This window comes from Thalassophryne amazonica, chromosome 13 (genome assembly GCF_902500255.1).
Source record: "Thalassophryne amazonica chromosome 13, fThaAma1.1, whole genome shotgun sequence".
NCBI lineage: Eukaryota > Metazoa > Chordata > Actinopteri > Batrachoidiformes > Batrachoididae > Thalassophryne > Thalassophryne amazonica.
Window position 1 is genome coordinate 25,516,525 of NC_047115.1, and position 24,893 is coordinate 25,541,417.

The window sequence follows — 24,893 nt, forward strand, 5'->3', positions numbered from 1 at the left end:
AGCAACACAGCCACTCAGTCCCAAATGCACGCCACCTGGGAGGAAAACAAAAAGACAAACAAACCGGCAGCCAGGCCCCCCCAGCCATATAACAAAATCAAGCTACTAATAAATCAAGATCGGAGCAGACGGTGGGTAGAATATCATGACCCAGAACAGGGCTGAAACCTGACAAAGGTTACTAAATGGTACGACTCTGGATAGCTGAAAGCATTTATTGGGCTTTACAGGACTATGGCAATGTATTTGAATTTGCTGTGCAGGATGAATGGCTCATGTATTTATGGTTTCGTTGTTGCATTTTGGGAAAAAAAAAAAAAACATTGAAAAGTACTTAACAAATAGCAACATGGCTCATTCAGGTCATTTTTGACTGTGATGGCATTTATCTGTTTTTGCAAATGAACTCCTTCTGCAGATTAATCAGCTGTCTAAAATGTGTACCACGTTGAAACCTTGGTGGTCTCTGAATATTAATTTGTGATTTCCTGATTAATGTTCCTGACAGCAGTTTGAAGGTCACATCACAGGAGAGTCAACAACAGAAGATGAGAACACCGCTGAATTACATAAACCAAAGTGAGTCTCTTACATATTTCATCAAGTGTAATTCGTAGATTTGATGTTGAAGTAAAAAAAAAAAAATAAATAAATTACATTGATTGCTAGATATAAATTTTGTCCGGAATCACTTTCACACAGGTGATTTGATAATATGCTAACATCACATTTCAAAAGGAGGCTGGCCAGATATTTCTGCAGTAAGAATATGACTCTGACCTTCTCTGTCTTTGTGCCCGCCTATATGCAGAGTGGACAACAAAACAGAAACAAGTTGGAGAGCCAAGAGATGCTTTCATAAGTTGGAGAAACGAGAACGAACACTTTCTGCCCTTTGGACGATGATAACCACTCATAAAAGGTTTCTGCTGGTAATAAACCTCACATGTACTTACAGTAGATCTGTTCAAAATATCAAATGCTACAAATCTTTGGGCCACATGTTGTTCTTGTTCCACTAATAAAATGAAAAAGATCTGTGCCAAATTTTATTATCGGACATTGTTTTGGGGTTCTCCACAAAGCAACAATTTTCCCCAATAAGCAATGTAGTAATCCAGTAATTCCAGTAGTGTTCTCCTCTGGGTGAGCAATCAACCACCACTTTTTGTGATTTCAATCAGAGTCATCTTTATTGTCATTGCACAGCAAACCAGCACAATGAAATTTGCTTGTGCATCCTCAAAAAGAAGCCATCACATGTACCTGTAAAAGAAAAATAATGGCTCAGTCTTCTCCCGTTAGGGTGACGTTGCCTTGCCAGTGGACAGAGAGGAAAATGTTTCACTCTGGGGGACCTTTAAATCTTATCTGATTGAGTTCAGATTTGGTCTGCACTTATAAAACCCCAAGTGGAACAAAAACATGTGGCCCGAAGTCTCTCGCAACTTTTATTTTTTTATTATGTAACAGGAACAGCCCTAACTTACAGCATGCATCCACATGCAGTAGCAGCACAGATAATGACACATGCTTATATTTACTCATTGTGTTTTTATTTATTTATATTTCAGAATTATTTTGCCAGGAATTTTTATAATATGCGCTTGCTGGCTTTGTTCGTTGCCTTCGCAATCAACTTAATTCTTCTCTTCTACAAGGTGAGTCTGCACTTGTAACTGCAAATCAATCCTGTCTTCCATTTTTGCTTTATATTTATTATTAAAATTACCCAGCAGCACACAGTGCTGTGTAGTTTCTGTATTAAAAGTTAGTCTCAGACCCTATCAGGGAGGAATTGTGTGTGATCCTTTTGGATGCTGTGGATGTTGCTGAAAGCCATTTCTTATTTTCTCCTCTTTAAGTGATGCTAAAGGCCGTGATTCCTCTGCCTTCTTAGGTATCATCCCTACCTGCATCAGAAGAACGAGCAGCCAAATCTGTGCACAGTGATGACAAGGAGCCTGTTGATGAGGATCACACTCAGGCCAGAGTTCGCTTTGTTCTGCAGGAGAGCAGCGGCTGCATGGAAGCATCTCTGCACTTCTTGGCTGTGGCACACACTCTCGTCTCTTTCTGTTGTATTATTGGTTACTATTGTCTCAAGGTATATTTGCTCAAAGACATGCTGCAAAAAGCTTTTGTTAGTTGTCTCCTCAAAGATTTTTGGATGGTGACATTTTGTTTGCAGGTACCACTGGTCATCTTCAAACGTGAGAAGGAAGTGGCCCGGAGGCTGGAGTTTGATGGGCTGTATGTGACAGGGAAGCCCCTCGAGGAAGACGTCAAAGGCCAATGGGACAGACTAGTCATTAACACACCGTATGGTCATAGCCACATAATTATCTTTACTGATGTGATATTTCATCAACATTTTCTATTAATACACATTAACACGTGATTCTCTTCAGGAATTCCTTTTTTTAATCGTCCTCTTGGATTCTTATGAACCTTATTAATGTTACATTTTTCCTGAATTACACTCTTTGACATAGTTTATCTTTTCAGATCATTTCCAAGTAATTACTGGGATAAATTTGTGAAGAGGAAGGTAAGATATACGCATAAGTGCAGCCTTGACTGTCTGTAGCTAAAATATTGGACAGTGTATTTGAAATGAGTTCATGCATGTACTTAATTAGGGGCATATTTCATTCAGTGACACTGAAGAAATGAAGTGAAATTTAATCAACCATTTAATGTCAGGCATTCATAAATTTCCAGGTAACAGGTTTTTTTTATTTTTATTTTTACCAGAGACTGCATAATTTTAGCCTTACAAGTAATTTGGAATTATTTAGATTTATAATTATGACAAATTGATACAGTTAACTACAAAAACGTATCTTGCTAAAATTTTTAATATTTCAAAGGAACATTTAGCGTTAGAGGGATTTTGCATGTTTTAAATTTTAAGTGCCTGATTTAGGTTTGCATGTGTAAAAATGTGTGCAAACACCATAGCTCCCTCCAAAAAGGTACACTCTGATTTTCTTCTGATTTACTAAAGTGCACCCTGAGGATTGCATCTTTCAAGCGTACAAAATAATGTGTACTTGTTGAGTTACCTGTTCTACGCACAGGTAATATTGCAGAATTGTAGCACGGTAATATTGCAGAATTGTAGCCATGTCATTGTGTATTTCATTGTGTATTTCATGTCAGTTTAGTTAAGGTGTAGTAAGTTGCATTGCATTGTGTGACATTGTGTGTATGTTGTCATCATTAATTTTCATAGAACCATTTGTGGCATTCATGAGACTGAAGTGAATAATGATAAAAGGTGATAGCATGTCACTAGCATCTCACTAAGTAAATTTTCGTTTAGCACTTGGGGTTTTACAACCTAATGCCCCTCGCCCCTCCTGTGGGTTCACCACCTGCCGAGGGGGCCATGGGGGTCGGGTGCAGAGAGGATTGGGTGGCGGTCGAGGGCGGGTGGCCCGGTCCATGCTCACAGCCCCTGGCTGTTGGGACGTGGAATGTCACCTCGCTAGGGGGGAAGGACCCTGAGCTTGTGCGGGAGGTTGAGAGATACCGACTAGAGATAGTCGGGCTCACCTCCACGCACAGCTTGGGCTCTGGTACCCAACTCCTGGAGAGGGTCTGGATGCTTCATTTTTCTGGCATCGCCCACGGGGAGAGGCGGAGAGCTGGGGTCGCATTGGTTATTGCTCCCCAGCTCAGTCGCCAAGTGTTGGAGTTCACGCCGGTGAATGAGAGGGTCACGTCCCTACGCCTTCGGGTCGGGGACAGGTCTCTCACCGTTGTCTCGGCCTACGGGCCGAGCAGCAGTGCAGAGTACCCGACCTTCCTGGAGTTCCTGGGAGGGGTACTAGATAGCGCTCCGACTGGGGACTCCATTGTTCTCCTGGGGGATTTCAACGCCCACGTGGGCGGTGACAGTGAGACCTGGAGGGGGGTGATCGGGAAGCACGGCCTCCCCGATCTGAACCCGAGTGGTGTTCAGTTGTTGGACTTCTGTGCTAGTCACAGTTTATCCATCACGAACACCATGTTTGAGCACAAGGGTGTCCATAAGTGCACGTGGCACCAGGACACCCTGAGCCGGAGGTCGATGATCGACTTTGTAGTCATATCATCTGACCTTCAGTCACGTGTCTCGGACACTCGAGTGAAGAGAGGGGCAGAGCTGTCTACTGATCACCACCTGGTGGTGAGTTGGATCCGCTGGGAGGGTAGGAAGCCGGTAAGACCTGGCAGGCCCAAACGTATCGTGAGGGTCTGCTGGGAACGACTGGCGGAACCCTCTGTCAGCAAGGTCTTCAACTCCCACCTCCGCGAGAGCTTCTCCCAGATCCCGGGGGAGGTTGGAGACATGGAGTCCGAGTGGACCATCTTCTCCACCTCCATTGTCGATGCGGCTGCTCGTAGCTGTAGTCGCAAGGTCTCTGGTGCCTGTCGTGGCGGCAATCCCCGAACCCGGTGGTGGACACCGGAAGTAAGGGATGCCATCAAGCTGAAGAAGGAGTCCTACTTATCTTTGTTGGTAGGTGGGACCCGAGAGGCAGCTGACAGGTACCGGCAGGCCAAGCGTGCCGCAGCCCTTGCGGCTGCAGAGGCAAAAACTCGGGTCTGGGAGGAGTTCGGGGAGGCTATGGAGGAGGACTATCGGTCGGCCTCAAAGAGATTCTGGCAAACCGTCCGACACCTCAGGAGGCGGAAGCAGCTCTCCACCAGCACTGTTTACGGTGCGGGTGGGGAGCTGTTGACCCTGACTGGGGATGTTGTCGGGCGGTGGAAGGAGTACTTAGAGGATCTCCTCAATCCCATCGTCACGTCTTCCGAAGAGGAAGCAGAGACTGGGGACTCGGAGGCGGACTCATCCATTACCCAGGCCGAAGTCACCGGGGTGGTTAGAAAGCTCCTTGGTGGCAAGGCTCCTGGGGTGGATGAAATCCGTCCTGAGTACCTTAAGTCTCTGGATGTTGTTGGGCTGTCTTGGCTGACACGCCTCTGCAACATCGCGTGGCGATCGGGGACAGTGCCTCTGAATTGGCAGACCGGGGTGGTGGTCCCTCTGTTTAAGAAGGGGGACCAGAGGGTGTCTTCCAACTATAGGGGGATCACACTCCTCAGCCTCCCCGGTAAGGTCTATTCCAGAGTACTGGAGAGGAGAATTCGACCGATGGTCGAACCTCGGATTCAGGAGGAGCAGTGTGGTTTTCGTCCTGGTCACGGCACACTGGACCAGCTCTACACGCTCCATCGGGTGCTCGAGGGTTCATGGGAGTTTGCCCAACCAGTCCACATGTGTTTTGTGGATCTGGAGAAGGCATTCGACCATGTCCCTTTGGGCACCCTGTGGGGAGTGCTCCGGGAGTACGGGGTCCGGGGTCCTTGGCTAAGGGCTATCCGGTCCCTGTACGACCGCAGCAGGAGCTTGGTTCGCATTGCCGGTAGTAAGTCAAACCTGTTTCCAGTGCACGTTGGCCTCCGCCAGGGCTGCCCTTTGTCACCAGTTCTGTTCATTATTTTTATGGACAGAATTCCTAGGCGCAGCCAGGTGTAGAGGGGGTCTGGTTTGGGAACCACTGAATCTCGTCTCTGCTGTTTGCGGATGATGTGGTTTTGTTGGCTTCGTCAAATCAGGACCTTCAGCGTGCACTGGGGCGGTTTGCAGCCGAATGTGAAGCGTCCGGGATGAAAATCAGCACCTCCAAATCCGAGGCCATGGTTCTCGACCGGAAAAAGGTGCTTTGCCCTCTTCAGGTCGGTGGAGTGTCCTTGCCTCAAGTGGAGGAGTTTAAGTATCTCGGGGTCTTGTTCACGAGTGAGGGACGGATGGAGCGTGAGATCGATAGACGGATCGGTGCAGCGTCTGCAGTGATGCGGTCGCTGTATCGGACCGTCGTGGTGAAGAGAGAGCTGAGTAGGGGGGCAAGGCTCTCGATTTACCGATCGATCTGCTTTCCGATCCTCACCTATGGTCATGAGATTTGGCTCATGACCGAAAGAACGAGGTTGCGAGTACAAGCGGCCGAGATGAGTTTCCTCCGCAGGGTGGCTGGGCGTTCCCTTAGAGATAGGGTGAGGAGCTCGGTCACTCGGGAGGAGCTCGGAGTCGAGCTGCTGCTCCTCCACGTCGAAAGGAGTCAGTTGAGGTGGCTCGAGCATCTTTTCCGGATGCCCCCTGGACGCCTCGCTGGAGAGGTGTTCCGGGCACGTCCCATTGGGAGGAGGCCCCGGGGAAGACCCAGGACATGCAGGAGGGACTACATCTCTCGGCTGGCTTGGGAACGCCTCGGGGTTCCCCTGGAGGAGCTGGAGGAGGTGTGTGTGGATCGGGAGGGCTGGGCGGCTTTGCTTGAGCTGCTGCCCCCGCGACCCGACTCCGGATAAAGCGGAATAAAATGGATGGATGGATGCCCCTCCCTTCTTGGGAGGCATAGCGACAGTCTACCACTTTCCATGCTGTACACAGCAGGTACATTTTAAGTAAAAAAAAAAAAAAAAAAGAATCGCACATTTTACCTCGCTCACGGTGTGCGCTGGTCTGTTCAGATTCTAATTAAAGTGCACCCTAGCCAGCCGCTACGACGTAGTAAGTAAAGTGTGATGCTTGCTACCACATGAACTGCAAAAATAAGGGCTCCAGTGAGCGTTTTGTGATTCTAATATATCAGGATGACCTTGTGCGCGTTTGCACACGTACACTTTCAACCTAAGGGCTGCAGTGACTAGAGACGCTTTATTCAGAGTAGCAACATGACAAGTAAAAAAAAATGGTCACATGACTTGTGGTGCCATCTTGGGACCAAAATAGCGTTCGCTGTTAATCTGTCTGCATGTAAATCCAGCTATTTTATATATTTATTTGCTGAAAATAACAGGTTGTTGCGAATTTGGATGCACAAATAGACACAGCAAGGGCTTCAAGATGTACAGATTCCCTTCAGATCCGAACAGAAGAAAACTTTGGGAAAATAAAGTCAGCTGTGTGGGATTGAAGCAACTTCACTGTCAAAGTTTTAAGAGGTAAATTTATTGTTCAGTCCCATGTACAGTAAACTCACCTAAACCGTCATCGTATAAACCGGATATTCGCAGTCACCGGACAAAAAAGGTCCCAATGTTATTGTATTGTTTTCCATGTAATAAACACCGTGTGCGTGTGTATATATATATATATATATATATATATATATATATATATATATATATATATATATATATATATATATATATGTATACGAGGTCTATTAGAAAAGTATCCTACCTTTTTATCTTTTAAAAAAACTATATGGATTTGATTCATATGTTTTTACGTCAACCAAGCTTGAACCTTCGTGCGCATGCGTGAGTTTTTCCACGCCTGTCGGTGACGTCATTCGCCTGTGAGCACGCCTTGTGGGAGGAGTGGTCCAGCCCCCTCATCGGAATTCCTTTGTCTGAGAAGTTGCTGAGTTTCCAAAACTGTGAGGCACATCCGAGTGGATACCATTCGACAAATTAAGCTGGTTTTCGGTGAAAATTTTAACGGCTGATGAGAGATTTTGGATTGTTTCTAAGGACTTCCCACAGAGCGGGACGTCGCGCAGCGCTCCGAGGCGAAGTCGTCATCCTGTTTCAAGCTGAAAACCTCCAAATTTAAGCCTCTGATGACCCAGGACGTCGTGAGAGAACAGAGAACTTTCAGAAGAAGTCGGGATCAGCAGTTTTCCACATTCCACTGTTAAAGGAGATTTTTTTAATGAAAGACGTGCTGACGGATTGGGGCATCGGCTCGCAGCTGGCGCAGCGCGCCCGCCACAGGTAAAACACCTCCGTGTTGATAACCATTTGTAAAATCCAGGCGGATTTTACAAATGGTTATCCATGGTTGTCCAAACTTGTCCTCTGACACGCCGAAACGGAGGTGTTCCTTTGTCTCGCTTCCAAAGTGAATTGGTCTTTACGCGCGAAGCCTCCGCGCAGCTTTCCATGACAAAATCTCTTGTTAAAAGTGAAATCTGCCGGAAAATGGCTGATGTCCAGCTCTTGTGATAACCAGAGAAAGAGCACACGATGGTCTCGTATCCACAGAGCCATCCGTTTAGAAATGGTCCGCTGGCTTGTGCCGCGTCGTCGCAGCTTGGAGCGCGGCGCGCCGAGTGTCCTTAAAGGGGTCCTTAAAGCTGTAGTAACAGACCTTATTCTCTGTGAAGCCCGTAAAATTTTCACCGAAAGCCAGATAAATTTTTCGAATGGTTTCCAGGTGCCAGTCTCTAACAGCTTCTGAAAAAATTCTGATGGAAAAAAAGTCCTTTTCATTCCGCCATTTCCAGACAATGAAAATCTGACGAGGGGGCGGGACCACTCCTTCCAAAGGCGTGCTCACAGGCGAATGACGTAACCGACAGGCGTGGAAAAACTCACGCATGCGCACAAGGGTTCAAGCATGTCTGACGTAAAAACATATGAATGAAATCCATATAGTTTTTGAAAAAAATAAAAAGGACCGTTACTTTATTGACAGACCTCGTACACAACAAAAGTGAAGCGCTGTGAATACTTCTGGATGCACCATAATCTTCTTTAATACAGGAAACACCACTGTAAAGAGCAATTTATTGTGGCAGCCGTCAGCCCCTGTCAGGACCATGGGCGGCACTTGTGAAAGCATCAGCTGCAAATTTAACATACAAAATGATTGTCATTCTGTATGAGTGTGTCGAACTGCAGAAGCCTATAACTATTCTTTTCACATTCATATTAACACTGCAGTCAGTTCACATGCCATGAAAAAATACCTCAGTCTCAGGAAAGCTAATTTGAAGAAAACAACAGTTTAATCATAATACTATTAATGATAATAACGAATAGATTCATTCAGTATATCATAGCTAGCCAGAGTATCTAGACACAAAAAATGGATGCCGATTCTGTGTACAGCAGGCTGACTTAAATGAATACAATCAAGATCATCTTTATTCATGCAGGCAGGTGCTTTTCACAGTAATGGTTCTGAATCTGGGCTTCTGCCACACACCTTGAATCTCCCATGAAAGAGCAGACAAATTATTTTCAAGGAACCTTCACTTTTTATTTGGTAAATCAGTAAATTTCAGTAAATCACATTTTCACTTAAAATGTACGAGGTCTGTTAGAAAAGTATCCGACCTTTTTATTTTTTGCAAAAACTATATAGATTTGAATCACGTGCGATTGCATCAGCCAAGCGTGAACCTTCGTAGGCATGCGTGAGTTTTTTCACGCCTGTCGGTTGCGTCATTCGCCTGTGAGCATGGCTTGTGGGAGGAGTGGTCCAGCCTCCTCGGCAGATTTTCATTGTCAGGAAATTGGCTGATCGACTGCTGCTTTACTGCATCAAAATTTTTTCAGAAACTGTGAGAGACAGCCAGTTGGAAACCATTCAGAAAATTCAGATGGCTTTCGGTGAAGATCTTATGGGGATCACACAGATTAAGGAGTGTTACAACCGGTTTAAAGACAGCGCACAATGGCAGAGGGCAAGCCGCGCTCCGAGCGGCGATCGACAGGCTGAAACGACCAGATCATTTGGCAGAAGATGTGGACATAGCACTTTTTCAGCACATTCCACTGTTACAGGAGTTTTTGTTATGGAAAGAGGAGCGGAGGAATTCGCCACGGAGCCGCTAATGGCGTGGGACAAACGCACCTCCGTGTTGGTCTCACAGGACATGTTCTAACATGCCCAGCTCTTGCACCATTCGGAAGATTCAGACGGCTTTCGGTGGCTTTTCAGTCGTGTGACTATCTGAGAAATTGTGGACGAGCTGGACATGCCACAACATGTCCTGTGAGGCTTCATCACGGCGTTGCTTTTTTGTTGTGCGCCTCCGTCCCAACGCACGAATTCCTCCGCACGTCTTTTCATGACAAAAAACTCCTGTAACAGTGGAATGTGCCATTCATTTCCAAAGTGAACGCTTTGTTGATCCGGGACGTCGTCTGACTACCAGAGAAATGGCAGAAGAGTTGGACATCAGCACTTTTTCGGCATGCCGCTCGGAGCGTGGCATGCCCTACGCCATTGTGCGCCGTATTTAAACCGGTTGTAACACTCCTTAATCTGTGTGATCCCCATAAGATCTTCACCGAAAGCCATCTGAATTTTCCGAATGGTTTCCAACTGGCTGTCTCTCACAGTTTCTGAAAAAATTTTGATGCAGTAAAGTGGCAGTCGATCAGCCAATTTCCTGACAATGAAAATCCGCCGAGGAGGCTGGACCACTCCTCCCACAAGGCGTGCTCACAGGCGAATGACGCAACCGACAGGTGTGAAAAAACTCACGCATACGCACGAAGGTTCAAGCTTGGCTGATGCAATCACACGTGATTCAAATCCATATAGTTTTTGCAAAAAATAAAAAGGTCAGATACTTTTCTAACAGACCCCGTATGTGTTTGCCTTATTGTGCACATGCATACCTGCAAGTGCCTGATTGAATTTCATTTTGCGCAGTCCTCATTTATATGCTGCTGTCTGTGTCATGTTACTACACACTCTCATGTGTGCAATTATTCTTCATAAAGCACCCACAAAATGTTCTCCAAACCAACATGTAAAAGATTAGAAGGGTCACATAATTTTGTATTGGATATATAGGATCTTATGTGGAAAATCAAGCCATATTGTGTTAAATTTCTGTGGTTTCATCATCTTTTTTTAAGGAGCCCAGCCTTGGGCCCGGCCAGTGGCCTTGGTATGTTTTGACACAAAAATAACTGCATTAGAAGAAGCTAAATTGGCTATTAGCTATTTGTGTTTTCCAGAGGAAATGGTGAATGTTAACTTTGAATGTCAAACATGTCCTTTATGATTTAGTTGGCGTTACTGCATTTAAGGCATTTGCATCCTGTATTTTGCATCATTTTCAGAACTGTTGGCCAAAGAGTGATGGTGTAATACTGTTATGTAATTCTGATGTTACAGTTTTGTGTTTGGATAGTTTATTTTTCTCGAAAATTAAAGATTGAAGGATTTGTTAGCTGTAGTTATCCAAATGAACTCTGAAATAAGACACTTTTGTTGGCTCTTGTTTGAAGTTATAAATGAAGTGAGTGAAATGCCAATATACAGCAGGGATCAGTGGCATAGGTAATGCTATGTAGACCTGAGTTTATGTCCTGCAAAATCTTTAATTTGCATTGTCCCAGTCCACCCAGCTGTAAATGATAACAACCATGGTTGGGGAAGTAACCTGCAACAGCCTACCATCCCATTAATGTGGCGTTGTAGACTCTCATCTGCTTCGTGCTGCGGAATCTTATGATAAACACCAGCACATTTAACTTCTGTGACTCCTGTGAACTAAGCAGCGCAAAAAATAGGAAAACAGCACATCCCATGTGATCATATATTGTATATTAATTTACCAGGCAAAGTTGACAAGACACACATTTTATTGCACAATAAAATATGAACATTTAAAATATAAAGTTTTGGAACTACTAGCTATTACAGGAGTCCGTAAAAATGCAGTTCACTGACGCCATCAGTCAATAAAACTGTGCTATGTGTCCAAGTGTCAAATCTGAAAAGAAAAAAAAATCTGAGAAATAATAAATAAATGATTTTACTGTGTAAAGGTAATTTAGCTAGTGTGTTCATAATTTACACAGCTGAAAAGCCTTTGAAGAAAACACTGTTTATACAGTATAAATCTGTCTTCTTTTCTGTGTCAGGTGATGGATAAGTACAGCGAATTTTACGGCTGTGAGAAAATCTGTGATCTGCTCGGTCTTGACCAGGCTGCTTTAGACTTCAGCTCTCAGACAAAACAAAAGAAGCGACCGAAGAGAGACACAGTCTGGACGGGCCTGTGAGTACATAAATTAATATTATATACAATACAGAGCATACAAAGTTAGGGGTGGTGGCCAAGTGGTTAGTGTGTTTGGGCTCTGTGCAGAAGGTTCCTTGTTTAAACCCCACCCCTACTACATTTTTCCATGTAATGTGGATTTGCATCAGGAAGGGCATCTGGTGTAAAAACCTATGCCAAATCAACATGCAGATCCACCTGGGATCTGCTGTGGCAACTGAGTGTAAACAAGGGAGCAGCCAAAGGGGCTTCTCGGCTGCTTATTAACTATAAATTATTGCTATTTTGAATTTGTAAATATTTGTCTGCATATTCTGTTTTAATTGTTTTTTCTGTCATGATTCATTTATTTTGGTATGTTGTGTGGTCTTAGTCTGTTTCTATGTTACTGGGACTACGGAGGGAAATTAGCATCCTGCTATAATCCGTCATATTTACATGTAATTATGTTCATTAATATGCATTGTCCCATTTGAAATAAACATAAACATAAAAGTTTTTTTACATAGGATACATACACACACAAAAACATCACAACCCTTTGTTGTACTTTACCTTTAAAAGGAATCCATGGGAAACTGCAGTTGTGCAGTTTGTCTTTTTTATGCAGTGTTTGCAGTATGAGTCACAAATCATTTAACAAGTTTAAAATTTTAAGGTAGTAATTCCTGTGTATGTTTGAAATACTGAGATTTAACATCAAAGGTCATTTTTTGGGGAAGGGACCTAAATATCATTATTCTTACCTTTTGGTTGCTTTTGTTGCACTGCCCTTCAGCAGTAGCCATTACGGGAATCGAGCAGGTACGTGTTTACAAAGTAGCTTGTAATGACAATACTATAATATGTCCCTTTGGAGGACAGCTGCAATCATTATGGCAAATAAATTACTCTCTGCTCGTATAAAAAGGCAAATTGATGGTTTGTTCACACATGCTTCGGGTGAGTGAGATTTTTCTGTGACTGTTCTTTCAAATGATTGAATTGTTGCTCATCACCAGCTTTAATATAACCCACTGCAGTGCTGCTATATTTGTTTGTGAGGATGTGTGTGTATTATATATGTGTTGCTGAACAGGAGCATTCTGTGTAAAGCAGATCCAAGAGGATTATGTGGTGCTTGAAGAAGTACAGGACATTCCGAGTCCCATAATAAGCACAATTGTTTAGAAAATACACTGTAGCCACAATGTTCTGCTTATAGCAGTGAACAATTTGACTTTATCTGCTTACTGTAACTTTTTATCATCACGTAACTGTGATACTGCACTCTGTTCCAGATTGAACTCTACTGATGTGAAATACCAGGTCTGGAAACTAGGAGTAGTATTCACTGATAATGTAAGTGAAATACATTACATTTAATGTTTTATTGCTTTCTTTGATTGTGTCTTCTTGTCCCAAATATGAGATAACAGTCACTTCCTGCAATTTATGTGAAAATATAATGTCATATGATCCAGTGACGTGTATAATACAACATTTTATGACTTATTTCTCATTTGTTTCTGCTGAGAACTTTGCTAGTTCCAATCACACAGGTTATAGACGTGAAGGTGGTAATATCCTGTCATTCTGTGTTATCAAAAATACACACCAGTTAGTAATACTGCCTTATCTGTATGTGTGTGTGTGTGTGTGTGTGTGTGTGCGTGTGCGCGCGTGTGTGTGTGTGTGGACAGTCCTTCTTGTATTTGGCCTGCTACATGGTCATGTCTATTTTGGGTCATTACAACAACTTCTTCTTTGCTGCTCATCTTTTGGATGTCGCCATGGGCTTTAAGACACTTCGCACCATCCTTTCATCTGTCACACACAATGGAAAACAGGTGCAGCAGTCTGACTTTATTCCTCAAACCATCTGTCCCAATGTGTGTTCATAAATGGTATTTACGGGCACGCGATGTTTGCTTTCACACCATAGGATCATTACCTCTGCCAAAGATGTCATGTTTTCAATCCTGGTGGTCTGTCTGTTAGCAGGATTACACAAAAACTATGAAACTGATTTTCTTAAACCTTGGTGAAAGGGTAGTGGATGGGTAAAGGACAAAACCATTAAGTTTTGCAGTGGATCCATTCAAGGGGATTGATCCAGATTTTTTCGTCACTTTCTTTAACATTGTGAGTCAGGGTATTTTTCAACATTTATGTGAATTCAGCAGGTAATACACAGATGTTTATGTAGATTGCTAATATCTACATCATCTAAATTTACGAAAATGTTTACAAAATTCTCGCAGTCTTAAAGAAAGTGGAGAAAAACAATCCCACCCTCAGAGGTGAGCACATTGGCAACAGTGGTCATGAAAAACTCCCTCAGTGTTTTTGAATATAGGAAGAAACCTCAAGCAGACCAGATTCACTGTGTTGACCATCTGCTTTGGCATGTACAAATAAAAATGGAATAACAAATAAAAGAACAACAAAAAATGTAACCCAAAACTTAACTCATCCTAATTACAGTTAGACATAATACAACCACTAGGGGCAGTGGGCAGCCACAGTCTGGCACTCAAGGACTAATTTCAGATGGAGAGACGCTGCTTTGGTCAGCAGCAGAGAAGGAGCAGAGACTATATAAGTAGCATTCTGTTTGTATTTCTTAATAATTGATATGAATAAAATGTGAGACATAAGAATAAGAAAGGATGTTATTAATCCAGAAGGAAATTGTTTTACCAGAGTGCCTAAACAGTAAACATTACTTTTTTCTTTTTTTAAAAGTGAGAACAATGAGTACAACATGTTTATGCAAAATGACTGAAGACACATGCAAAAGATGTTGACAGTATTGCACATAGCTCTAGGTAACTGAAAACTCTGATTGTTATTATTCACCCTGCAGAAAGGGGAGGATCCACATATTCTGTGGCTTGGAGGTGTTATGTATCCATCCCCTGACTTGTCTAAAGAAAACTGGCAATAAAGATGGTGATTTATGTGCGTTTACCAAAGGGTTCCATTACTAATGCAACCCATCATCTTGGCTTTGATGTTTTTATTTAATATATATCAAGTTGTAGAGATTTGCTTTCAGTTTGCGTTTAAGGAGGATAATTTGAGAAATTTTAATACAGATAATCCTGAATTACTTTTTGTGTTTGAAATATAATCAAAATAAAATGTGTAAAACCTCAAGGGGGTGAATGCTTTTGCAAGGCACTGTTTGGCTCAAAAGACAACCACTCAGAACAGCAACATCTCAGTAAACAAACTGCAATTGGCATAGCGAGTCAGAGTGTGTTTTGATGCCAGATCAGGCTCTGAATTGTTTCACTCCAAAAGGTAATGGGTTCTTCCTTCACCCATATGCCAACCTTTCACCACGTTTAGTAGTTTTTGCTTATTTCTGCATAACATTTATCTCAAATAGTTAGAGATGTTTGATGTGTTGGCAGAGGCATGTGCTCTCAAAGCACTCTTTAGTTTAACGTGTGATATAATGTTTTTTTTAAAGATGTAAATCCCATCTGTCTCCATTGATCCCTTTATCATTTGTCAGCTGGTCCTGACGGTGGGTCTTCTGGCGGTTGTGGTGTATCTCTACACTGTTGTTGCGTTCAACTTCTTCAGGAAGTTTTACAAGAGTGATACCAATGACAGCCAAGGCATGAAGTGCAATGACATGCTGACGGTGAGTTAAACACACACACACACACACACACACACACACACACAATTCTCTCCCAATCTCTATTTACAACATATCTTTCCAACACGTACACAGCCATTCATCTTATTTTCTCAGATTGAGGATTCTGACAGTGATCCTCCTGGTTGAAGTCAGAACAGCCTCTTGTCTTTGTCCTTTCACTGCTTTTCTATAAAATCATGGCCACCTGGATGAAAACTGCCCCTGAAGTCAGAGCATCACTGTTTGTTTGGCCATTCAAAACACTGACACCTCGCCGCCTGCTCTATTTTAACTCTGACTCCCCTGTCACTCATGCAAGTAGGCGGACGGGCAGCGATAGCATTTGAATAAAACCTTACAATTACAGCAGCTAGGGGAATATTACGGTAAATGCTCAGGCACACTCATGGTGTCATTGTTTATGCTAGACTTTCAATAGCAACATTGATTTGCAATTCTTTTTCCATCATTTAAGCCCCACAGCATCAATATTTCAGAGTGGTACCATGCAAAATAGCGAAAAATCTGAGGGGGGAGATAACCAGAAGACATCTCATTCTCTACTGTTCTGCGTCCAAAAGTTGCCAGTGTGGCACTCAGTTTCTAATTTGAAGAAAGAAGCCTTTAAAACATAGTACATAAGTTCCTCTTGGCACTCTAACTCTCAATTCTCTTTGCTTCACAACCTTATAAGTAATCCCTGGGAGTCGTTTAGTGTCTGAGTCAAAGACTATCAATTTAGAATGCAGTTTCATAGAATGGCATTCTGTGAAACTGCATAAAAATACTGCCTTCATGGCATTTTAAAAATTAAAAATTTAAAGGGGAAAAATAACGTTTATGAAAGCAAGTAACACAATGTTTGAAGTAAATTTAGTTTCAGAGTATGAGTTTTTAAGCATTCAGCATGCAATGAAATTTGGAGGAATATCAGTAACCTTTCTAGGCCCCTAGGCAATTATCTGCCTCAGACAGGTAAAATGCATGGCCACAATGTTGATGCTGACACTACCTCACAATACAAATGGTACTTCTTATCTGAGTCTCCCTAAAGCTGGGCAGACACTGTACGATATTTTCAATCGTACTTACTGTAGCTCCAGCTCAAACTGTGCGACAAAACCGCAGGGTGTAAATGTTCAGAGCGCATGATTAATGTTCTCACACTGTACGGCCCGATGCTCTGATGCGATCTGACTGCTCAAATCAAAAGCCACACGTCGGACTCGTGTTTCCAGAAGCAAAACGTAAACAGAAGCTTTTTTCTTTTTCTTTTTTCAAACTTTATTTACATTTCTTATTTTTACAAAAACTCTCGATGGGAGACATCAAAGTTTAAAAAAAAAAAAAAAAAATACAAGACTTTAAATGAGTTGAAGAATAAGAAACAGAAGCTGCTCTCCCAAAGAGATGATCACTGTTTATGCTCTCTCCGGTGTTTGCACATGCACAGTGCGAGAGACACTTGTAGCGCTGCTTCAGTAGCGCAGAACCCTCACGACGGCCGACCAGAAAATCAAACAGGTTTGATTTTCATCAGACCATACAATTGCCGATCGGGAGGTAGTCGTGAGAGGTTAAACACAGCTGGTTACTCCATGTATACTACACGATGCAGGACGCGCGATTAAGCTGAAACTCGGCGCGATCCAAAAAATTCTCGCACTAGTGAAAAATCGGCTGAAAAAGGGCCAAAACTCGCACAGTGTAAGCCCAGCTTAAGTGACCCTTCATTTGACATAGTCATTCCAGCAGTACCCAAGCATCTATAGAGCGCTAGTACCAAAGTCATCCTGTCATCACCTAGGTCACTGGTTAGCATCCAAGTCTCACAACCATACAGTAAGACAAGGAGCATCAGGATCACAAAGGCTTGTACCGTTGTTCTTCTGCAAATGTGTCTGTTCCACCAAACACCTCTGTCCAGTGACCTTGTGACTCCATAAGTATTTCCTCAGCATTTCTTGATCTCAAAGGCAGAGGATCCATCAGTGCTGAGATAAGTGTCTCTACTTTCACCACAAACGGATATGCTTCTAATGGGCGAGTCTGAGGACTTATTCAAAGTCTGGACCTTAGTCTTGATCCAGGACAATCACAAAGCCAGTCACTCTGACTCCTCAGTCAACTTCTCAAGTGCAGTCAGGCATCTATTGATTCTGAAAAGATCATATCATCCACAAAGTGAAGATAAAGATATTTTTCCCCCTGAAGTGGGGCAGTGTTGTAAAGGTTTGGAAACTGATGCCTTCCGGTAACAGCATTGACAACAAAAGCATCCAGAGGATCATTCAAGCACATGAGTGGAATGACAGCTAATGGATTTGTTTTGGAGTGACAAACCTAAAAATTAATAATCAGCTTGTTTCCTGGTTCCATCTTAAAAAAAAAAATCTTATTTATCTTGTTGTTGGTGTTTGTTTGTTTGGTTGGTAAATTTAAAAATGATCAATGAAAGTTAAAAATTAAACTGCAGAGAGGACACCCTCTTAGTTGCTCACAACAGAAGATGTATGCCAGTGCTGCCATCTTCTGTAGGGAGTTAGTGGCATCCACGTTGTTTAGGTCTGTGGTTGGAGGTCATTGGGAACCACAGTAGTCGTCTTTTTTTTATCATTTCAAAACAAAAATCCTTTACCCGTCAAAAACACACATCTACCATACATAGTGAAATACAGTTGGCAGGGAAATGGCTGGACTTCATGGCGGAGAAATAATGGGGATAACTGATGGCAGGTGCAAAGGTTCTGTTGAAAAAGGTGAGTGCAGTTGAAGGAGGTGGTGGAATGGCAGCACTTGTTAGGATTCTGACAGATGTGACATTAGACAGCATTGTGGCAAATGTGCAACTGCATAAATTGTCTCCTTGACACTTGTGTGAAAAGTTCATAAAAAGGACATCTTTGTCAGAGAAGGTGGTATGGATTCTATACAATAATAGAAAATGTATTGTATTTCAGTGCTACATGTTCCACATGTACGTGGGAGTCCGTGCAGGTGGAGGCATAGGTGATGAAATCGAGGACCCAGCAGGAGATGAGTTTGAGGTGGAACGCATCGTGTTCGACATCACCTTCTTCTTCTTCGTCATCGTCATCCTTCTGGCCATCATCCAGGGTGAGTCACAGATGCTGAATATATTATATGCAAGCATACCACATTAACATGTACACCATGGAGTATTTTTACCAAAATATTTTCTCCCAGCAAAGCAGACAGCCAAACCCACCTATTCTCCCTTGAATTTTTCATGTGACTTTGAAAAAAGTGGAAAGTTTTGTTTATCCCACTGAGCCCTTATGTTTCACTGACAGCTGTCTGAGTACAAGCCAGGCAACCCCACATGAACGTGTTTACAAATATGCAGACATACACACACGCAACTTGTGTCCTTTTTCAGGCTTGATAATTGACGCATTTGGGGAGCTTCGCGACCAGCAAGAGCAAGTGAAGCAGGATATGGAGGTGAGGCTGTCAGACAAACATGCACTCATGTGAGCTATACAAACATTCAAGGCCCTCTGTTGAAGATCTTTTGTGCACGGACAAAATCGTGTAGCACATGTGCACTTGGGCTATTTATGCAACATAATCTGAGCGTGAAGTAAGGTGCAAAGAAGATATATTTACATCATGTACCAGCAACTGTTGTGTTGCTGTTTAGACGGCAAGCAGAAGAATTCAGTTCAGTTTTGTTGTAGGTTGATGTGCCAATGCGCCACCCCTTTGTGTACAAGTAGAGAGAATGTGAAATCACCTATATAAAGCATATTGGAGTGTGTGCTGTGTGTAGAAAAGCTCTACACTCAACATTTGGCCAGATTTTTGTTGGTCAATGCTTGGCCACACCTCAGTTTAACACCAACACACAAACATTTCTCACATTATAGTATGATGATGCTATATAATGCAAGTAAAGTTGCATTTCTTCATTAAAATTCCAAACAATACATTGCTTTAAGATGCTGCATCAGTTACCTGCATTCCTGGAGTCTGTGATGGATTTATATTGACAAGCTGCTTGCATCCCTCAATGATTTTCTCTCTGAGGTCTGAAGAGAACCCTCAGGAGTATCTGCAGTCAGGACCAATGAGGTTAAAAGACTTGTTGGTTTGTAATCTGCCATGCTGATGATCAGACACGAGCAGTCAGAACGTTCAAGGTGAAATTCAGGCAGGCGGCTGATCAGAGGCAATGAGGCAGTGTATCTGACAAAACACAGCAGCAAGCTTCACTGTACGCAATGGGAAAAATGATACGAGAGGATTATTTTTTTTTCTTTTTTTTTTACAGGTTGCACCGACTAAAGAGAACACAAACAGCAATAAATATAAAATACTGTGTTGTTCTAATGCTGGAACATTGTAAGTCCTACATCAAAGTCTAATAATTTATGGATGCATCACATCCATATTTTTTAATAAAGCATATATAAACCCCCCCAAATAGCTCTCAGAAGGCAGAGGTGCAGTGCACAGATGTTTTTGTCTGTAATTAAAAAAAGAAAAAAAAATCATCCTTGCTAATTTGATCTGGGGTGTAATAAGCTCTTCAATCACCACATCGCTGCATGTCTTGTCAAATTAGAGTCAATGAGAGTGCTGTTTCCATCTGAGACTGGTGGTTGGTGCCTTAGTGTCTACAACAGGCATGGGCAACCATGAGGAGACCACACTCTGCAGGTTTCTGTTCCAAATGTCCAACCAGTAGTTTGTATCACTCAAGGCACCTGCTGAGTGATGACCTTTCGTGGCATGACTTCTCAGCACTCTCCACTGTTTGATGTGTTGTAGCATTCATTGCCAGTGCTGATGACCTTTAGTGGACCAAGTGTTTATTGTCTCTGTACTACCTCACTTCAGAACATAGATATCTCTTAATTGTGGGCTGTGCCAAGTGAAGTTGAATTGACTTAAAATGTGAAAAATAGTGCACAGTGTCTCTATTTGAGAAAGTAATTACTTTTTGGAATGCTCCTGATTCAGTGATGTTGAAAATCAATTGATGTAACTGATGTTGGGTTTAAAATGAGAGGAGACTGTCAAAGCATTACTTTTCCCTCTTTTCAACTGAATGGAATACGAATGGACAATCAAAGCACATCAAAGATTTTAACATGACAGCTTTGCTAATGAAGAATACGATAAACAACCTATGTAGATTTTGGAAATATTATGGAATGAGAACAGCAAGTCATCATACTATATATAATTTGAGAATCATTTGTTGGTAAGTTTGTTTGTTCCATTGCTCACCCAAGGTGCTTTGGCCAATTTCCACCCAACATGCTGTGTGCATCTAGGTTGACCCCAGAATTGCCCTTAAATGGTTTATTATGGCAAAAGTCAAATTCATTGTGGTCAAAGGTTGAAATTTGGGCTTATTTGTTCCCCTACTCCTTTGAGGTCCTTTGGCTGATTTCCACTAAATTTGATATGTGGATGACAGTCAACCCCAGAATTGCCGTTAAAGGATTTATTTTGGCAAAGTTCAAGGTCATTGGAGTCAAAAGTCTAAAATATTATTTTTCATTTCAGTGTCCACTAAACGTGGCACACATATGTACAAGTTTGTGGATTCTGGAATTACCCAGGTGAGGTCACATTTGTCAAAGGGCAGAAATTGGGGGCAACGGTTATCTTACTGATTTGGATCAAATTTGGTATACATATTGGAGTCATTGGAGTCAAGGTCAAATCTGCCTGTCTGTCTGTTGGCCTACTCCCAAGTTCTTTGCTGATTTCCATTAGTTTTGGTATGTCAGTGAAGGTTGACTGAATTTGCAGCTAAAAAATTATTTTGGCAGAGCCCAAGGTCAAGGAATTTGATTTTCAACCTGGTTTGGATGAAATGCGGCATACACTTCTGGAGATTCTGGAGTTGCCCTGGCAAGGCCATCCAAAGGCCAATCACTTAGGTGAAGCTTGGGGCCATTTTGCCAAATGTTAGATTGCCGTAGCTGTACGTGGACTTATACCCACCACACGTACTATTTTGTTGTTGTGTCAAAACAGTTCCATCATAGTTTTAAGTCAAGTTGTTTAACTCTGATAGTAATTTGATACGATGACACAGTTGACACTAACCAATGTAGTTCCAGTAGTCTATGCTGGAAAATTGACTGTGCAGTGTTATTTGTGTTGATTTTCTGCTTTTTATGAAACTTGACATGAAGTGATCTTGAATGTTCTAGGTTACTCTTACTGTGTTTCACCAGTTAATTTGTTTGAGTTGACTTGTGAAAACAAATGGTGTAAATGTTACATCATTGTGTCAATATGCAAAGTGCTACTTTTCACACAGAGAATGCTTAAAAACAAGTCTTTCTATTGTGGAGGGGATTTTTGTTGCTTATTTGTGTGTGTGTTTTAATGCAGTCATTGTTGAGCATCTCGTGTCTCTCCATTGCAGACCAAATGTTTTATGTGTGGGATTGGAAACGAATACTTTGATACAGTCCCTCATGGTTTCGAGACTCACGCTCTCCAAGAGCACAACCTGGCCAACTACCTGTGAGTTCATTCATGCTTTTGGTTACCATACATGATTCAGTGATCACTTTAACAACATTAATAATACCAATGGAATTTGTAATTGTTATTATTAGTAGTAGTATATATGTATCACATATATGAACATGCACATCCCTAAACCTTAGACTTAAGAAAAATTCGAAACCTCCAAGTGTCCCCCAAATAATTTTTTTATTTATTTTATGTAATACAGGTTTGTGTTGTACACTTGTGGCTGGTGTGAAAATATTGACTCCAAGTAACCGTTGCATACAATCACATTTATAATCTGGAATGGCACTGGAGTGTATGCATCCACCAACAAATCAAATCTCACCTGTTCTGAGATGTTAGCCCTCTACATACGCTTAAAGTTTTTTAAAATTTTATTTTTATTTACATTTACCAAGGTGGTTATCCCCCCACGCCACACTTTGTTTACATGGAAATAAAAATTAATTCCTTAAACAAACGTTAGTTGTTTCTTTTTTGGCCTGTACCCCACCCTTCAACCAAGTTTCAAGAAAATTAGTATTTTTGGCGTAATGCTGCAGAAAGACAGACAAACCAGCCAACAGACAAATGGCTGAAAACATAACCCCCCTTGGTGCAGATAATCACACATGAAGTAGTTTTGCTTCATTGTTCCTATTAATTTATACCTAATATGCTGATCAGATATATGTTGGTTTAGCAGTTAGCACTGTTGCCTCAGAGCAAAAAGGGCGTGGCATCGCTTCTGGTGCTTTCTGTGTGGAGTCTACGTGTTCATGTGGGTTCTCTTCAGGTGCTCTGGCTTCCTCCCACTTCTGATTAAGTGAATTGGAGACTAAATTGTCTGTAAATGAGAGCATGAATGTGTTGGTCTGTCCGTGGCCCCGTCATCCTTTGCAGGCCGTACCTCAGCTCTTGCCCAGTGAACACTGAGATAGACTCCAGCCCCCTGTGACCCTTAATTGGAACAAGCAGGTATAGAAAATGAATAAATGTTCATCAGACACCTTCTTATTATGAGACTTGTAATGATAATCAAGTGAAATGTTCTTGTATTTTGCAACATTAATGACAGTTTTGTAGGATGAAAACTGTGAGTGAGATAAAACATTTTGTCACACATGTTGTCGGTCATTTGTCCCCACTTTGTTTCATTACGGCGCTCAATGTCAAGAAACTCATACAGACATAAACAGCAACACACCTCCACTAATTACAGCATGTCAGCTTATCTTGCACTGTCCATGATAATTACTTTCAGTGACAAACAATGCAGTTACAAACACAGCAACACAGTGAAAAAAATTCACTCTATGGTTTGAAAGGTGCTCATTAGATACATGACTTGTCTTGGAATGCTAATCATGTTCAAATGTAGTAGCTGCGCCTCCTTAATATGCATTCACCAGTTCAGTGGCACATTTTACACACCAGACAGATTTTTACAAATTTTGGTGAGAATTGTTCCCTTTTTATTTAGTATTTTTATTTTATTTTTTAATTTATCTAGTTATGTGATCAAATTAGAAAATTTCAAAATAGGGTTTTTGGCAGCCCAAAAAACAGACAAACAAAGAGAATTAGACTCGTGAAAATGCTTCTAATTCTGACACTGGCAACAGTATAGGGTTGTCCAGCAAAAATGTAGAGTGGTGGGTGGGTTAGTTAGTGGTTCTCAACCTGCTAAAGTACCACCTAACCTACATATTTTCTATCACTTTTTGCTCTGCCACAAGCTAATTAGCTCATTCAGTTGTGCAGCCAATCAACAGAAACCTGAACAGATCACCACCTTATCGTGGTGTAGTGGTTTGTGGGCTCCACTGATCCTGGGAGCTGTTGTATGGAGCATTAGCTCCTGGTAGGGCCACACTTGGCAGATTGGTCCCAGGTGAGTAGACAGACAAAGGGTGAGCCATCTGACCTTTTATGACAGACACAATTAGGGGTGGTGTCACCTCACCTGGATTAGCGATACCGGGGCCTGCTCCTGGTACCAGGTCATGGGGATCTACAGCTGTGTGGCTCGGTCAGGCTCAGCCCAAAGAAATAACATGGTGTCATCTCCATGTGGGCTCACCATCTGCATGAAGTGTGTAGAGGGATTGGTGTGCTGCTTTTCTGGCAGTGGACATTGGTAAATGTCCACACAGCCTGACACTCAGCTACAGCATGTAATCTATTGTAAAACTACACAAGGCTAACTATACTAGCAAGTACTGAACATTGTTTATGTAAAACATCCAATACAAAAATTGCGAATACACACGTAGTAAGTTCCTTCAGCTTCTCCCTTGTTTCACTCGAGTTCACCACAGCAGATCTGAGGTGGATCTGCATGTTGATTTGGCACAAATTTTACATCGGATGCCCTTCTTTACATAACTCCACGTTAATGTCAATGTCAATTTTATTTATATAGCACATTTACAACAACAGCAGCTGCCCAAAGTGCTTCACAGTAAAAACAATATCAAAAACCATACCACAAAAAAAACAAAGGATTAAAATTCCAAAATATACAAGGACACATAAGACCAGACACACACAGCTTAAATTGTATTAAAAGCCAAAGCATAAAAATGAGTCTTAAGAACAGATTTAAAAGACTCTAGAGATGGAGCAGCTCTGATGTGCAAAGGGAAACGAAAACCCCGATCACCTCGAGTTTTTAATCGAGATCTGGGCACATTTAATAAAAGCTGGCTTTCTGACCTCACTGATCTGATCGGAACATAAGGAGTCAAAAGCTCAGAGAGGTAATCGGGAGCCAAACCATTTAAACACTTGAACACAAGCAGCAGAATCTTAAAATCAATCCTAAATGTGATTGGGAGCCAATGGAGCGAGGCTAACACAGGGGTGATGTGCTCTCGCTTCCTCGTCCCTATGAGCAGTCGTGCAGCAGCATTCTGGACCTGCTGCAGACGCTTTAG

At 42.2% G+C, this 24,893-nt stretch overlaps 1 protein-coding gene across 1 annotated transcript in view; it reads left to right on the forward strand.

Moving 5' to 3' along the window:
• Positions 1-24,893, forward strand: part of LOC117523766 (ryanodine receptor 2-like) — a 224,174-nt gene that overhangs the window by 184,826 nt on the left and 14,455 nt on the right. The window contains 13 exon segments of the mRNA XM_034185382.1: positions 509-579; positions 812-932; positions 1,575-1,661; positions 1,901-2,107; positions 2,192-2,322; positions 2,509-2,551; positions 11,674-11,810; positions 13,094-13,154; positions 13,496-13,642; positions 15,319-15,450; positions 18,411-18,567; positions 18,851-18,915; positions 21,863-21,963. Coding sequence (XP_034041273.1) covers positions 509-579; positions 812-932; positions 1,575-1,661; positions 1,901-2,107; positions 2,192-2,322; positions 2,509-2,551; positions 11,674-11,810; positions 13,094-13,154; positions 13,496-13,642; positions 15,319-15,450; positions 18,411-18,567; positions 18,851-18,915; positions 21,863-21,963 — 1,460 coding nt within the window.